General features: G+C 44.0%; 1 protein-coding gene and 2 gene segments (V, D, J or C); 2 read left to right on the top strand and 1 right to left on the bottom strand.

The window, feature by feature from the left end:
- Positions 1-476: 476 nt before the first annotated feature.
- LOC109879742 (immunoglobulin kappa variable 3-15-like) lies at positions 477-1,095 on the bottom strand. The segment is given in 2 exon segments: positions 477-799; positions 981-1,095. Coding segments are annotated over 2 exon segments (363 nt in total).
- LOC116354007 (uncharacterized) lies at positions 1,090-10,988 on the top strand. Its single transcript, XM_031792633.1, has 3 exons — positions 1,090-1,309; positions 2,384-5,044; positions 8,772-10,988. Exon 2 carries the CDS (start codon positions 3,302-3,304, stop codon positions 4,355-4,357), a length of 1,056 nt encoding a protein of 351 aa, XP_031648493.1. The 5' UTR covers positions 1,090-1,309; positions 2,384-3,301; the 3' UTR covers positions 4,358-5,044; positions 8,772-10,988.
- LOC109879727 (Ig lambda-2 chain C region-like) lies at positions 10,822-13,082 on the top strand. The segment is given in 3 exon segments: positions 10,822-10,832; positions 11,938-12,005; positions 12,579-13,082. Coding segments are annotated over 3 exon segments (399 nt in total).
- Positions 13,083-15,647: the final 2,565 nt, after the last annotated feature.

Raw genomic sequence — 15,647 nt, 5'->3', positions numbered from 1 at the left:
CTCTCTGTATGTCTGTCTGACCCCCTGGGAATAGAACTTATCTATTCTGGGAGAAGCCAAACCATCCCACCCTGACCATGCAAATCAAGGCTGCATTCAGTGAGGTGAAGCATTTAGAAGATTCAAGACTTTAACGCTCAATGTTCTATTTGACAGATAATGATGTCTGTTCTACACAATGTATTTCTATGTGAACATTTCAGAGATGAAGGTCAATGGTCTGGTAGTAAAGTGGTTGTTTCTATTCGGAGGTGAAGTTATGGTTATGGTTGTGTAGAGGAGGTGGTTTGGTGAACTATGATCCTGTCATGAGTAACCAGGGTAACATTGTCCTGGTGTGGGACTGTCTAACGCTGTGTGAGGATCTTAAGTCTGTGTTCAGTGAACCAGTGTTTAATGTCTGTTGCCCTTCAGCATCTGCAGTAGGTCCCAGCTGCAGCAGTACAGTCTCTGTGCAGTCTGACTGAGGGAGGTTTATGTATGACTCTAAATCACTGTGTCCTCCCATCAGTGTACACACCCATGCAGTAGTAATCTCCTACATCTTCAGCCTGGACTTTACTGATGGTCAGAGTAAAATCTGGTTGAGATCCACTGCTACTGAAATGACCAGGAGTTTTAGACTGACGTTGACTTATTTTATAGAAGAGGAGTTGAGGGGACTGTCCAGGTTTCTGCAGGTACCAGCTCAGGTCATCATCCACCCCCTTACTGGCTGTGCAGCTCAGATACACAGTCTCTCCCAGACTAACAGACTTGGCAGTAGGAGACTGAGTCACAACTCCAGCCCCAGATGATTCTGGAAATGAGAGGTGGAGGATAAGTTATAATAATCGTAAATAAAATAACTGTATTCTCGCACCATGTACAAGCAGTATCATAGAGGCTTCTCAAACTCCTGTTCTCAAAACCTCTCTGTTTCTTAACTGATGCTCTCTGAAGACGGCAGTTCAGAAAGGTCGGAGAGCAGACTTTCTCACCCTGAGTCAGGAACCCCAGAGTGGTCAGCAGGGGAATCAGTGGTATCATCATCATTTGTGGCTCTGAGAAGACTGTACCCAATGCTGATAACACTGCAGTCTTAAAGTGTCTGGACAGATCTCAGTCCTGCATTCTGAAACTCACAGGGTTATAAACACTCCCAGAGCACTGAAGCATGAGCTGCCAATGCAAAGCACCTTCTCTATGGAAACACCCTTCCTCAGGACAGATGATGAAACTGTTACTGCAACACAATAATAATATTAAACATGGAAGGAAATAGCTGACTAAATCTGTGGAAGGACTTGACCATAGTATTTAGTTACATGTAAGTGTTTTCATTCAATAATACTGTATTGCTATTCTATATTGCTGCCTTCTTGTACTTAGTTACTTAGTGAGTTTGTCAGAGATATTTGACACCTACAACATTTATATTTTATATTCAGGGGGGAAATCAGCTAAAATGAAAAATCTAAAACAACAAAGTCAATTCATTTGAAAGTTATGACCTACGTCTGTAGGGTGTTTTGACAGACAATCTGTGGGAGGGTTGAATGTGTGTTGTGTAGAGAGTTACTGGTGTGTGTAAAGTGCAGGAGGTTTTTGTACGGCCGTTCAATGAGTCTTGTTGGGGAATAATCAGAATTAGTTGGGTAACATAGATAGGATGTTTTATTTTCATGATATGCTTATGAGTTATTTCTCATAAGAATGTATTTTGTTGTACTATAGTGGTGGCCATTGGCAGTTATCTGTTCTCTGTCAGGACTAAGTTGTTTGGGCCGCAGAGAAGGGAGAGGTCAAGGTGTCATCATGTGTAAACATATCTTTTGCTCCACTGTGTCTGTGTGCCAGTCACTCCCTACTTTTCCCATCGGGGAGAGGAGGATGGCAGTGTCTGGAATCATTCTATGCTCCCTCTTTTGTTGTTCCTATGTTGACCTATATGCCTCACTCTCCTCTCCATGAGTTTGTCCAGGATTGGTTGTATTTAGAATTGGTTGTATCTAAATGACAATTTGATATATATCATAGGGTGGGGGTAATGTCTTGGTACCATTTTGTACCAAGGACGAGATAAGAGCTTTGTTTAGGAGACCAAACTGAACGATAATTTATAGCCAACTCTGTCTTCCTAGGGGATACTCCTCTCTGAAGTAAAGTCTTTCTTTGTGTAAGTTCCAAAGACCTGTGATTTGTCATGTCGTCTAGGGGGGGTGGATCTTTGCTATAAAGGATCCCATTTGCCATTATGTTGACCACTCTCAACTTTTCATTAGAGATACTGAACTGTTGAAAGTCAAAATGCTATTGCAAAAGCTGAATTATTATTAAAGGTGAAGATTAAGCATAACTCTGACTCGTGTGTGATTTGCTCTCTCATCATTTGGTAATTAAGGACATTTCCACGACATTTGGAGATGGGGATGGGATGTGAATCTTCACTCGGTGACCGCTCCTGACGACCTAGGTAATCGTGCACAAGGGATCCCTCAAACTCGGGATCTCAGGGAGACCACACTTCGGGAACGGAGCAGATGGACCAACCTAAGATCGGAGAGGCAGCGAGCCGAGTGGATACCACATCCCGAACATAGTAAAAAATAAAAAAAATAAAAAAAGAGGTGAGATGAGCAAACCACATTTGAAGTTGAGTTGGATCGGACTTAGAGCTTGGTGAAGCCCTAGTGGAAGAAGGACCTCATTCTGTGTATCTGTGTGATTGTCTAAGTGACTCTCAGAGGTGGTGAATTCCAATTATTTTAAATGTGCTAGCCAGGTATGCCCTGGGTTACTCTGTGTGAGTATTTTGTAAGAGCGTTCTGTGTGGGCGCGGTAGGTTGACTCTGTGTGGGTTACCTTTTTATGTTCTGATGTTTTGTGTGGACATCTGACCAGTTCTGTGTGAGCATCTGACCAATCCTGTGTGGGTGATCAGTAAAATTCTGTGTGAAGTACTTAAGGAATTCCTGTTGTAATTTTTTTTCTCTCCCTGTGTGTGTGTGTGTGTGTGTGTGTGTGTGTGTGTGAGAGAGAGAGTGGGAGTGAGATTGTGTGTGTGTGTGTGTGTGTGTGTGTGTGTGTGTGTGTGTGTGTGTGTGTGTGTGTGTGTGTGTGTGTGTGTGTGTGTGTGTGTGTGTGTGTGTGTGTGTGTGTGTGTGTGTGTGTGTGTGTGTGTGTGTGTGTGTGTGTGTGTGTGTGTGTGTGTGTGTGTGTGTGTGTGTGTGTGTGTGTGTGTGTGTGTGTGTGTGTGTGTGTGTGTGTGTGTGTGTGTGTGTGTGTGTGTGTGTGTGTGTGTGTGAGAGACTAAGGAGCCATGGGCGCGCGCGAGTGCAAAGAACCAGATATTCCGGACCCTCCTACTGGAGCCTTGAAGGTTATGGTAGATAAATGGGGTAGGGATATTCTGGAACAGGTACTTCTATGGCATAGAGAGGGTGGTTTTCCTTTGACAGGGACACTAAGTGTGACGCTGTTAGATGAGGTAAGACAGAGATTGGTAGAGAAGGAAGGTAAACTAGGAAAAAAGGATCAAATTGACTGGGTGAAATTCAGGAAATGGGAAAGGGAAGCTGACAAACGGAAGAAAAGACAGGACACATTTCGGGGAAAACCCTGTCAGAATATGGTAGTTCAGACTGAGGAAGGAGAAAAGAAGGGGAAAGATGAAACAGTGAGAAGGAATAGGAAGGATGATGATGACAGAGACTGTTCCCCTCCCTACTGTACTCCTCAAACTCTACCCAGTGTTGCCGGACCTCCCTCCTCCTCAGGCGCCTCCCGCGGATCCGCTGGATGCAAGACCACTACAACGCCACCCCCTGTCTCTCCCAACACCACGGTGATTGATCGTCTGGCACGGAGCCTGGCTGAAGTCCTGACAGGATCTGGAGTGACTCCGGCCAGTCTCACTGGAGGTGCAGTGGGGGGAGCACGCCAGCAGGGTAAAAAGATCAACAATCCTTTTCTCAAGGCTCCTCCACTCAGCTCCAGTGAGGAAAGTGAGGACGGAGGGGCACCCCAGCTGACTCCCCCGTTGAAGGACCGTCTACGGACCAGGACGGAGAGGCGTGTCTCTACCCCCTTCCCATACGACCCAGCATCAGACATGTATCATCAATACCCTCTGATGGCCTGTCCTAACCCTCAGCCTCAACCTGATGATGCTAATGCTGCTGCCGCCGCAGCATGGAACCCCATTGTGTATGTCCAGAGGACGTGGAGACAAGATGAAATCAAAGACATTGTAGAGGACCTACCAGACCCAAGTAAGGACGCTGTGAAATATTCAGCAGAGATGAGGGTATTAGTGGGTCAGTACAAACCATCTGCTGCTGAGATAGCCCATATCTGTAAAAAGAAACTGGTCTGACAACGGGCCTGGAGAAAGCTGTGAGGACTACCTGCATCAGTTGGGAGACTGAGCCATTAGCAACGGTGGTACAGCACTGCAAGCATGCTGAGAGACAACAAAGTACTCAGAAGGAAGAAAAAATAAAGGAAGAAAAAGTAAAGACACAGAAACTACAGGCTGCCCAGATGACGTTTTACCAGGGAGCAGCCCCAACAGGGACAGGACGAGGGGGTGGAGTGCGCAGGTGCTACAACAGTGGGAAGCCGGGTCATTTTGCTGCTGACTGCTCTGAGCCAACGAATCCACAGAGGAACAAAGACAGGGGCGGACCGAGAAGAGGGGCCCGAGAGGAGGGGGCAAGAAGAGGAGGAAAAGGAGCACATGCATGGACAGCCCCATTCCAACAACAGCCGTGGCAGCCACCTCCCAAGCAATGGCAGGTCGGGCCACCACACGGGGTCCAGCAACAGCAACAGTGGGGACCACAAGGAGTCCCTCCAGGCAGAGGACAAACTGGAGCCTGGCAGACGGGGCCGCCGGCACAGACGACCCTGTACAATCCAGGACAGGGACAGGAGGAGGAGTATTGACATGATGAGAAGACAGGGACAGTTGTGCTAAAATCCTCAGAGCAACAAGAGCATTTGTTTTTAAAGTGTCACACCCTTCCGAGAGTAGAGCCAACAGTGGAGGCTTGCGTCAATGGTGAGTCTTTAATATGTATTGTTGATACTGGGGCTGCTATGTCTGTCATTAACTGCAAGGCTATGATAAAACCTCCCATGTCTAATGAAATAGTCAAAACTATAGGGGCTTCAGGCCTCCCACTCAGAGAGCAGGTAACTATGCCTCTGCCTGTCTCCTTTTGTGAGGAGAAGTGTCAACATCAATTTCTCTACTCTGACCACTGTCCTGTCAATCTGATGGGCAGGGACCTCCTGTGTAAACTGGGCATCAACATAACATGTGGCCGAACCGGTTTAACTGTTATTCATGAGGAAAAGGAGGAAGAGGGGGAGCAATTGATGTTAATGTCTGAGTGTTGTGACTGGTATTATGCATGGGATGTTGATGATGAGGTGCCCAATATTGCTCGTGTTTTCTCATTGGCCAAAACCCATTGGGGCCACGAGGGCAGTTTCATGTCTGAAGCAGGCTTACATTGCACCTCCCATTTTTCACCATTGACAAGAGATCTCCATTATGAGAAACAATGGCTGTATGATACATTACAGAATGAGTCAGTGCAGTGTGAGGGTTTATACTGTAGCAGTGCTTTCTGTGCTTTAGGGGTTAATCTAACCCCTGCACAGAAAGAGCTCTACCTGTTTGAGGATAGCGCACCACATGTGTCCCTGGCAAAATCAGACAGAGTAGAATGGGTGGATACTAGAATTTGGATTAAATGCTTGGTTGATGCTGCAGACTGGGAGACTTATTCACCCAGCACACTGACAAGTTGTTACCCACTCAGTTGGGGAACACCAACTGAGAGGGGTGTGCATGGTGTTGATCAGGTTTCTTTTTCTACCAATATCATGTTGTTGAGTGAAGACTCACCCCTCCTGAGAGGGGTCCCTGAATGCCTATGGGCAAGGGACAAGTATGATTTTGGGAGAATAAAGGGAGCTGAGCCAATGGTAGTCACTCCTAAAGATACCAGGCGCCCGTCTAGAGCACAGTATCCACTCAGTAAGGAGGCAATAGCAGTATTACACCTGTTCATGCATCCTTGTTAGCTAATGGTGCTTTGATTCCCTGTCCAGAATCACCCTGTAACACCCCTATCTTGCCTGTTAGAAAACCTTCAGGTGATTGGAGATTTGTCCAGGACTTAAGGCCTGTGAACGATGCAGTTTTTGCCCGTGCCCCGGTGGTTCCTAATGTTACTACACTGCTGGGGGCGGTACCACCCACAGCAGAGTGGTTCTCTGTGATTGATTTGACAAATGCATTTTCAGTATTCCAGCGGCACCAGAATCTCAGTTCTGGTTTGCTTTCACGTTTCTAGGAAATGGTTTTACTTGGACCGTCGCTCCAATGGGTTACGTGGAATCCGCCGCAATTTTTTCAGCGGCTTTAGCACAAAATCTGGAGGGTTTTATACCCCCTGAGGGTAGCACTCTGATTCAGTATGTGGATGATTTGTTGTTGTGCTCCAGCTCAGTGGAAACTTGGGAAACTGATACTCGGGCTCTGTTGATATTTCTCGCTGAGAATGGCCACAAAGTTTCAAAGAAGAAGTTACAGTTGGTTTCACAGGCAGTGAGGTATTTGGGTCATGACATCTCTCCCAATGGCAGGCAGCTGGGTAAAGAGAGGATACAGGCTATTCTCTCTGTCCCACAGCCGGTTACTAAACGACACATGATGTCATTGACTGGTATGGCAGGGTATTGTAGGGCGTGGTTACCTGACTATGCTGAGGTGGTGCAGCCGCTTGCTGACCTTATTTATGGCCACAATGGCTATGAGTGACAAAATTAAGTGGACACCAGAGGGACTGACTGCTCTGACCAAACTGAAACAACTCATGACTACTTCTCCCTGTTTGGGGCTCCCTGACCATTCTAAACCTTTTAACCTCTTTGTTTGTGAGAAAAATGGTTTTATGTCATCTGTTTTAACACAGGAACATGGAGGAAAGCAGCGCCCAGTTGGGTAATATTCCAAACAGCTGGACAGTGCGGCCAGAGGTCTGGTTTGTTGTTTGAGAGCTGTGGCTGCTGCTACTGAAGCTGGGTTGGCTTGTGCAGACATTGTTGCCATGTGTGAACTCACTGTACACGTTCCTCATGCTGTACATGCTCTTATTTCACAGACGGCCCATCTAACACCAGCTCGACTGCTCCATTATCAGAATGTTCTTCTGACAATGTGTCATGTGACCCTGAAGAGGTGCACTGTGTTAAATCCTGCTACTTTGTTGCCCACCGAGGATGATGGAGAGCCGCACGACTGTGCTGCCCTGGTGGAGCTTGTCTCTAAACCAAGGTTGGATTTAACTGATGTCCCTTTGCAAAATGCACATTTGGAACTGTTTGTAGATGGCTCTGCTCAGCGTTCTGAGAAAGGAGAACCATTGGTTGCGTATGCAGTTACTACTGCCTCAACCACATTGGAAAGTGCTAAATTACCCTCCCACCTTTCTGCTCAAGCAGCAGAACTCTTTGCACTCACTAGAGCTTGCATATTAGCTAAAGGCCAGTCTGCTACAATCTATACAGATAGCAGATATGCCTTTGGTGTGGTACATGATTTTGGTACTCTGTGGAAACAGCGCGGGTTCCTGACTTCCTCTGGTAAGGCGATCTCTCATTCAAAACTTGTTGATAACTTGCTAAAAGCTATTTTGCTCCCTTCTGAAATTGCTGTTTGTAAGTGCCTTGCTCATGCTAACTCTTCCGACCCTGTCTCCAAAGGTAATGCTATGGCTGACTTGGCAGCTAAGGCAGCAGCTGTCTCCTTGGAGGCCCCTGTGTTACAGATGGTTTTACTTCCTGATAGTAACCTCTTCTCTCCCACTGATATCTCTGACTTACAATCCTCTGTAGGTCCTGTTGAGTTGAGGAAGTGGAAACGACTATGTACATATGATCAGGTGCAGAAACTCTGGCTGGGCCCGGCTGGGCTACCAGTCTTACCACGTTCATGTTTCCCCTACTTAGCTAAGTTGTCACATGGAAGAGATCATGTGTCAAAGGGGGGAGTTGTTGATTTTGTAAATACATTTTGGTTTGCACCTGGGTTTTCTGTGTTTGCTGAACAATTCTGTGCAAAATGTGTGATTTGTATGACTAACAACATGGGAAGAGGTATTCCCATGCCACTGTCGGCTCATCCGACCCCTGAAGGACCATTTGAACACATAATGATGGATTTTATTTAACTCTCTCCTTGTCAAGGTTACAAATATTGTCTGGTGATAGTGGATGCCTTCCAAGTGGGTAGAGGCATTCCCATGTCGGCATTCCACTGCTATGGCAGTAGCCAAGAATCTCCTTAGGGAGATCATCCCAAGGTGGGGGTTACCATCTAAATTAACCAGCGACAATGGCTCCCACTTTGTAAACCTGGTGATACAGAACTTGTCTGAGAGTCTGCAGATAGACCTCAGGACCCATTGTAGCTATAGGCCGCAATCCGGTGGTTTAATTGAACGCGCTAATCAAACGCTGAAATCTAAGATGGTGAAGCTTATGGCAGAGACGGGGCTTTCTTGGGTCACTGTGATCCCCCTGGCTCTGATGTACATGCGAGGGAGGCTCCACAGAACCACTGGATTGGCTCCTCATGAGGTTCTGACAGGTAGACCAATGAGGATGATTAATTCTCCCTTCCCACAGAACAAGCTGACACTGATGGGCTGTGACGATGACATGGTAAGTTATTGTACTGCTCTAAACAATGTCCTGAAGGCTATTTTCCCCAGGGTGAAAGCGGCTCTACCCCAGCCACTGGTGGGGATCCTGCACAAACTGCAACCAGGTGACTGGGTGGTGGTGAAAGACCTGAGGCGAAAGCATTGGAACCAGCAGAGGTGGACTGGACCATACCAGGTGATGCTGATTACCCCCACTGCTGTTCGCGTAGCTGAGAGGTCTACTTGGATCCACACCAATCACTGCAGGAAGGTGCCATACTGCCCACCAGACCCTAAGGATGGAGGACCAGAGACGCCGGAAGTCACCGACTAGATGGGAGGATCAGGCCCAGACTCTACGCATCATGTTTCTTGCTCTGGTCTTGAGCCTTCTCATTACAGTTGCCATATGGACAGTGACTCAAGGACAACCGGTCCTGGAAAGACAACATGGTACGGACTCGACTGATAACCGTTCAGTCCCACTGCAGGACTTAAATAACAGCCACTCCAGCTCGAGCCAACGGCAGGCTCAGGACAGGAGTCCAGCAAACAATAGCCGCTCCCATATCGAAAGAAGAAGAAGGTCAATGCATCCACTGGATGAGCATCACAGTAGGAATCACGAAGGAAACACTTGGTGGTCACTGCTTAACTATACAGTAAAGACTGAACTGATGTTAGGAAATATCTCCTGTTATGTATGTAGCTTGTTTCCACATTCAGCGATCTCCCCATTCTTACAGTATTCAGTAGAGGTCAGCATTAAAGACACTCTATGTGCACTAGAGGCGCTCTTGTCCAATGAGAACACATGGGGTCAACCTTCACTAGGTAGAACACTGAGGGATAAATGCATTAATGGTAATTTGTCATCAACAAAAGATTTACGGGGGGGATTTGATTGTTCACATTGGTGTAGTAGAATAATCTTAGAACCTAGATCCCGTGTACCAGAACCTATTAAAGTCCAACCCCGGCGAACCCCATTTAGGACCTGTCATTGTCACAATCCAAGCAATATTTCCATGCCACAATTGAATGAATCCTATCTGGGAATGTCAACATGTGTCAATTATAGTGTTTTCCCAATAGGATGTAGCTGGAAGAAGGGAACATGCAGCTCTGGATACCCCATTAGATTGAGGGTGGGACACACCATTATTGATGCTGAAACTGACAATCGTTCTCCTCATCAATTTGGCTCGGCAACATTTACTGATCATTATTGGATTTGTGGTGATAAAGCTTATCTCTACCTACCCACAAATTGGACAGGGTGCTGTATTTTTGGTAAACTAAACATCTCCCTTGTGGTAATGCATAAAACTAATTCCTCTATTCCAAGCAGGTTAAGACTAATTAAGAGGGACATCTCACAATACAATAATGTCCTTAGTGACTCTCGACGATCCTCGAAATTGGAAAAGTTCTGGCGTGGTTTAATCCCCTGGTATGGGGCATCGGAGAATGCACATGAGTTGGATAGGCTAGGATATCATTTGGAATCCCTGGTAAATTTGACCACTGCAGGGTTTCCTATGATAAGACCAGAATTACAAGCCACTCAACTCATGGCAACACAAAATAGGGTGGCACTTGACATGTTGCTAGCACGTGAAGGAGGGGTGTGTCAAATTATAGGAGATCACTGTTGTACATTTATACCCCAGGGAGATGACAATTTGACTATTGTAGTGGAACATTTGAAAGAGCTTAGGGGTGTTCTCGAAAGGGAACACCAGCCTGACATCAACTGGAATCCGTTAGGATGGGTTCAGTCAGTGTTTGGTGCTTGGGCTGCGACCATTTTCCACTGGTTCATCTATGGTCTAATAATACTGATTGCTCTGTTGCTAATTATCATTTGTGTGAAGAAATTGTTTAATAAAGTGGTTGATGTTGTTCTTACTATGCCCTTGCTTGCAAATGAAGTAGGTGTAGATGAGGAATCTGAGATTGATGGACAACAATCAGGTGAACACAGTGAAATATTCTCACTGGACAGTGTAGATAGAGAGGGTTCACTGTATATGAATGATTTCCCTGACCCATTCCCGATTCCTGACTATATCTCTGATAGTGGGGAACCCAATTCTAAGCATGAGGACTTAGAGGGATGACTGTTCTGTAGGTTGTAATGATGCCTGTGTTTAGACATGGGTTCTCTTGTAATTGTGGGAGCATTTATATGTTTTGTTATTTTTATTTTTACTCAACAAATGTATTATTCTATATGTTTAAACAGGTGCAAGTCTGTATTATGGTATAAACATTGTAAACTCAGTTTCTGACGGGTGAATAATTACATTGAAGGGATTTGATTCTTTATTATCTTTAAATTTTGATTATGGATTTTTTAAATTGTATTATATACTCTGCAACTACTGTTAGTAAGGTGCCATGTTACTATTCTGATTCTTCAGAAGGGACTGAGTCCCTTGAGAGGGGAATGTTGGGGAATAATCAGAATTAGTTGGGTAACATAGATAGGATGTTTTATTTTCATGATATTGATATGATATTTTAAGAGTTATTTCTCATAAGAATGTATTTTGTTGTACTATAGTGGTGGCCATTGGCAGTTATCTGTTCTCTGTCAGGACTAAGTTGTTTGGGCCGCAGAGAAGGGAGAGGTCAAGGTGTCATCATGTGTAAACATATCTTTTGCTCCACTGTGTCTGTGTGCAAGTCACTCCCTACTTTTCCCATCGGGGAAAGGAGGATGGCAGTGTCTGGAATCATTCTATGCTCCCTCTTTTGTTGTTCCTATGTTGACCTATATGCCTCACTCTCCTCTCCATGAGTTTGTCCAGGATTGGTTGTATTTAGAATTGGTTGTATCTAAATGACAATTTGATATATATCATAGGGTGGGGGTAATGTCTTGGTACCATTTTGTACCAAGGACGAGATAAGAGCTTTGTTTAGGAGACCAAACTGAACGATAATTTATAGCCAATTCTGTCTTCCTAGGGGATACTCCTCTCTGAAGTAAAGTCTTTCTTTGTGTAAGTTCCAAAGACCTGTGATTTGTCATGTCACCTAGGGGGTGGTGGATCTTTGCTATAAAGGATCCCATTTGCCATTATGTTGACCACTCTCAACTTTTCATTAGAGATACTGAACTGTTGAAAGTCAAAATGCTATTGCAAAAGCTGAATTATTATTAAAGGTGAAGATTAAGCATAACTCTGACTGGTGTGTGATTTGCTCTCATCATTTGGTAATTAAGGAAATTTCCACGACAGTCTGTATCATTGTGGTGGACTTTCGGTGGCGGCACCAAACTCATCGTTGACTGTAAGTACAAGAGATTTATCCTTATTATAATAGGTTCAATTGAACATTTATAAAGTCACATAAAGTCATTATTGAGAAATTGTTTCATTTATTTGATTTTCGATAATTTGTGGTGTTTCCATATACTCTAATGATCATTGAAGCACAAAAACTTCATATACCAAATATCCTCAAATAGAAAATAATAGGTTGACATGTTCGATGTCTTTAAATACACAAAAACAGTTCAGCAGCATTATTAAACATGTTATATTGTAGACATGTACGTTATCTTCCTGTACTTTAACACATCATTGACTGTAGTTTGTGGTCACACTTCATAGATGTTATTGGAGGGAAGTTAAATAGTGTGTAACATATGTTTATAGATAACCTGCCATTTTACAGACTATTTTATACAACACAAATAACATATGTTTATAGATAACCTGCCATTTTACAGACTATTTTATACAACACAAATAACATATTTGTTTCTTCTTATTAAAGTTGCTGAAAGTTCTTCAAGGTTCTTGTCCAGTTTAACCCTTACATGTCATCTCTCCATCTCTCCCCCCTCTTCTTCTCTCCTAGTGGGTGTGGTACCTCCCTCCCTGACTGTCCTACTTCCCTCCAGTGAGGAGCAGGACCAGGGGAATGTGGCCCTAGTGTGCCTGGCCAACAGGGGCTTCCCGGAGGGCTGGAAGCTGGGTTGGAGGCTGGGGGCCGGGGGGCCCTTGCAGGGCAGCCAGAGCCTGGAGGTCCTGGAGAAGGACGGTCACTACAGCTGGAGCAGCAGCCTCACCCTCACCACTGACCAGTGGAGGAAGGCTGGATCAGTCACCTGTGAGGCCACCCTAAAGGACCAGACCCCCGTCACTCACACACTGGAGCCACACCACTGCTCCCAGTAGACACCCTGTACACAGAGAACACCTACCTATCTGTCATTCTATCATTCTAGATATCTATCTAGAGCTTCATCTCTGGTCATCAATCTGGGATTCTGCATCTTTAAATCTGTACGTGTGTTTTGTTTTTGCTTTTAGATTGGAAATGTTAACAAAATAAAATAGTTTGTATTCATGTCAAACAAGGTGTCCCTGATTTGTATTATGAAAATAAATAGAAGTGAATATCTGTGAGCTTGTGGTTGTTAAAAAAACAAAACATTCTCTCAGCCTCATTGCAAAATGTGTAGAATAGCATGAGATTATCTATAAAACTGCACATTTGTCTCTATGCACCACGGCATTACAGTGCCTTGCAAAAGTATTCAGACCCCTTGGATATTTTCACATTTTATTGTATAACAAAGTGGGATTCAAATGGATTTCATTTAAAAAAAAGTTCCAGATATTTTTATTTTGAACAAATATAAAAATGTAAAATATAAATATAGTTGTTGCAAAGGTATTCAGGTCCCTGAGTCAATACATGTTAGAAACACCTTTGGCATCGATTACAGCTGTGAATCTTCTTGGGTAACACTCTAAACGATTTCTTCCAGCTCTGTCTAGATGTTGGGGATCATGGTTAGACATCCATTTTCAAAACTTGCCATAGATTTTCAAGCAGATTTATGTAACAAACTGTAACTTGGCCATTCAGGAACATTGATTATTTTCTTGGTAAGCAACTCTGGTGTAGATTTGGTCTTGGGTTTTAGGTTCTTGTCCTATTGAAAGGTGAGTTCCTGTCCCAGTCTCTGGTGTATAGCAGCCTGAACCAGGTTTTCCTCTAGGATTTTACCTGTGTTGAGCTCCATTCCGTTTCTTTTTATCCTGTAAAATTCCCCATTATTTGCCGATGTCAAGCATACACATAACATGATGCAGCCACCACAATGCTTGAAAAAAATGGAGGTAGTTACTCAGTGATGTGTTGTGTTGGCTTTGCCACAAACACAAGGCTTTGCATTTTGGTCAAAAAGTGTATTTCTTTGCTGTATTGTTGTTGTTGTTGCAGTATTACTATATTGCCTTGTTGTGTACAAGATGCATGTATTGGAGTATTTTTATTCTGCATATTTGTATTGTTCTTTTCACTCTGTCATTTAGGTCATTATTGTGGACTCACTACAATGTTGTTGATCCATCCTCAGTTCTCTTCCTTCAAAGTAACTGAACTCTGTAGCTGTTTTAAATCATGTCCTCATGGTAACATCCCTGAGCCGTTTCATTCCTGTCCTGCAGTTCAGTTCAGAAGGATGACTGTATCTTTGATGTGTCTGGGTGGTTTAAAATGCATCATCCACAGCATAATTATTAACCATCATGCTTAATGAGATATTCAATGTCTGATTTGTTATTATTACCTGTCTTCCAATCACTGCCCTTCTTGATGAGGCTTTAGAAAAGGGTTCGTCATTCAAAAATCATGTCAACCTCTATTACTTCACACAGTTTGAGTCCATGTAACTTTTTATGTGATTTGTTAAGCCACATTTGACTCCTGAACTAAATTAGGCTTGCTCAACAAACGGGATGAACACTTATGCAACAATGATATTTTAGTTCTGAAAAGAAAATGTATCTTAAAGAAAATGTCATTAATCTTCCACTGACATTACAGAGAATTTTGTGTAGATTGTTGACAAAAAATTATAAATAGTTTCAATCCCACTTTGTAACACAATTAAATGTGAAACAATCTACGGGGTCTGAATACTGTTGTTTGTCACTGTAGAATTGCAGGACATTAGCTTTAAAACAGCAACATTTTCTCTCTTCCTCATGGCAAAATGTGTAGAGTAGCATGAAATAAGCAATAAAACTGCAAATTTTTCTCTTTGCCCCATGGCAAAATATGCAGAATTTTAGGAAGGTAACCCCCCCCCTTGACAAGGGCCTGCCAAACTGCGGTATGTCACTGCCTCTGACCTTTTAACTCAACCAGTGTGGCTGACGTTCGGTGCCAAACCCTTTCCACACTACACCACAATACTAGTGAACTGACTTATGAAATGACCTGTGACTGATATTTGACTTATGAATTTGATCTTTGACCTCTGCCAGTTGAGGATGGGGGAACATCTGGGGAGTGTACTGTTCTATTCTGGTAGAGGAGCTATGCAAATCTAAGTTTCTGTTTCACAGGGCTCTCTCTCTGTAAAGGCACACACACACACACACACACACACACACACACACACACACACACACACACACACACACACACACACACACACACACACACACACACACACACACACACACACACACACACACACACACACACACACACACACACACACACACACACACACACACACACACACACACACACACACACACACACAAACACACACACACAAACACACACACACACACACACACAGCTCCCGTGAAGTGTTGGCCAGCTCTGTGTGTCTGGTTGGTCAACCGAGCATTGAGAAACACCAACGTTTAGGAACATTTAGCTCCACACATGATTGTATGTTGACATGATATGGATTATTCATCCTCAATAGGACTATTTCACCTGTATCTTTCTGATAAGGAGGATATTTGTAGATATTGGAGGTTGGCAGAGTTATGAAACTAGTTTGTAACCATTATTTCTGAGTTAGTAAAGTGGTTATACTTGGTGATGTCATATAACAAGACCCTTAGTTCTGTGTTCAGAGGACCAGTGGTGTGTGTCATTTCGAGCAGGAGGTTT

This window comes from Oncorhynchus kisutch, linkage group LG16, assembly GCF_002021735.2.
Source record: "Oncorhynchus kisutch isolate 150728-3 linkage group LG16, Okis_V2, whole genome shotgun sequence".
Classification (NCBI taxonomy): Eukaryota; Metazoa; Chordata; class Actinopteri; order Salmoniformes; family Salmonidae; genus Oncorhynchus; species Oncorhynchus kisutch.
This window is presented reverse-complemented; position numbering and strand designations above follow the sequence as displayed.

Excerpts from the sequence above, each read along its gene's own strand:
- LOC116354007 (XM_031792633.1), top strand. The coding sequence starts at position 3,302 with ATGGGCGCGCGCGAGTGCAAAGAACCAGATATTCCGGACCCTCCTACT.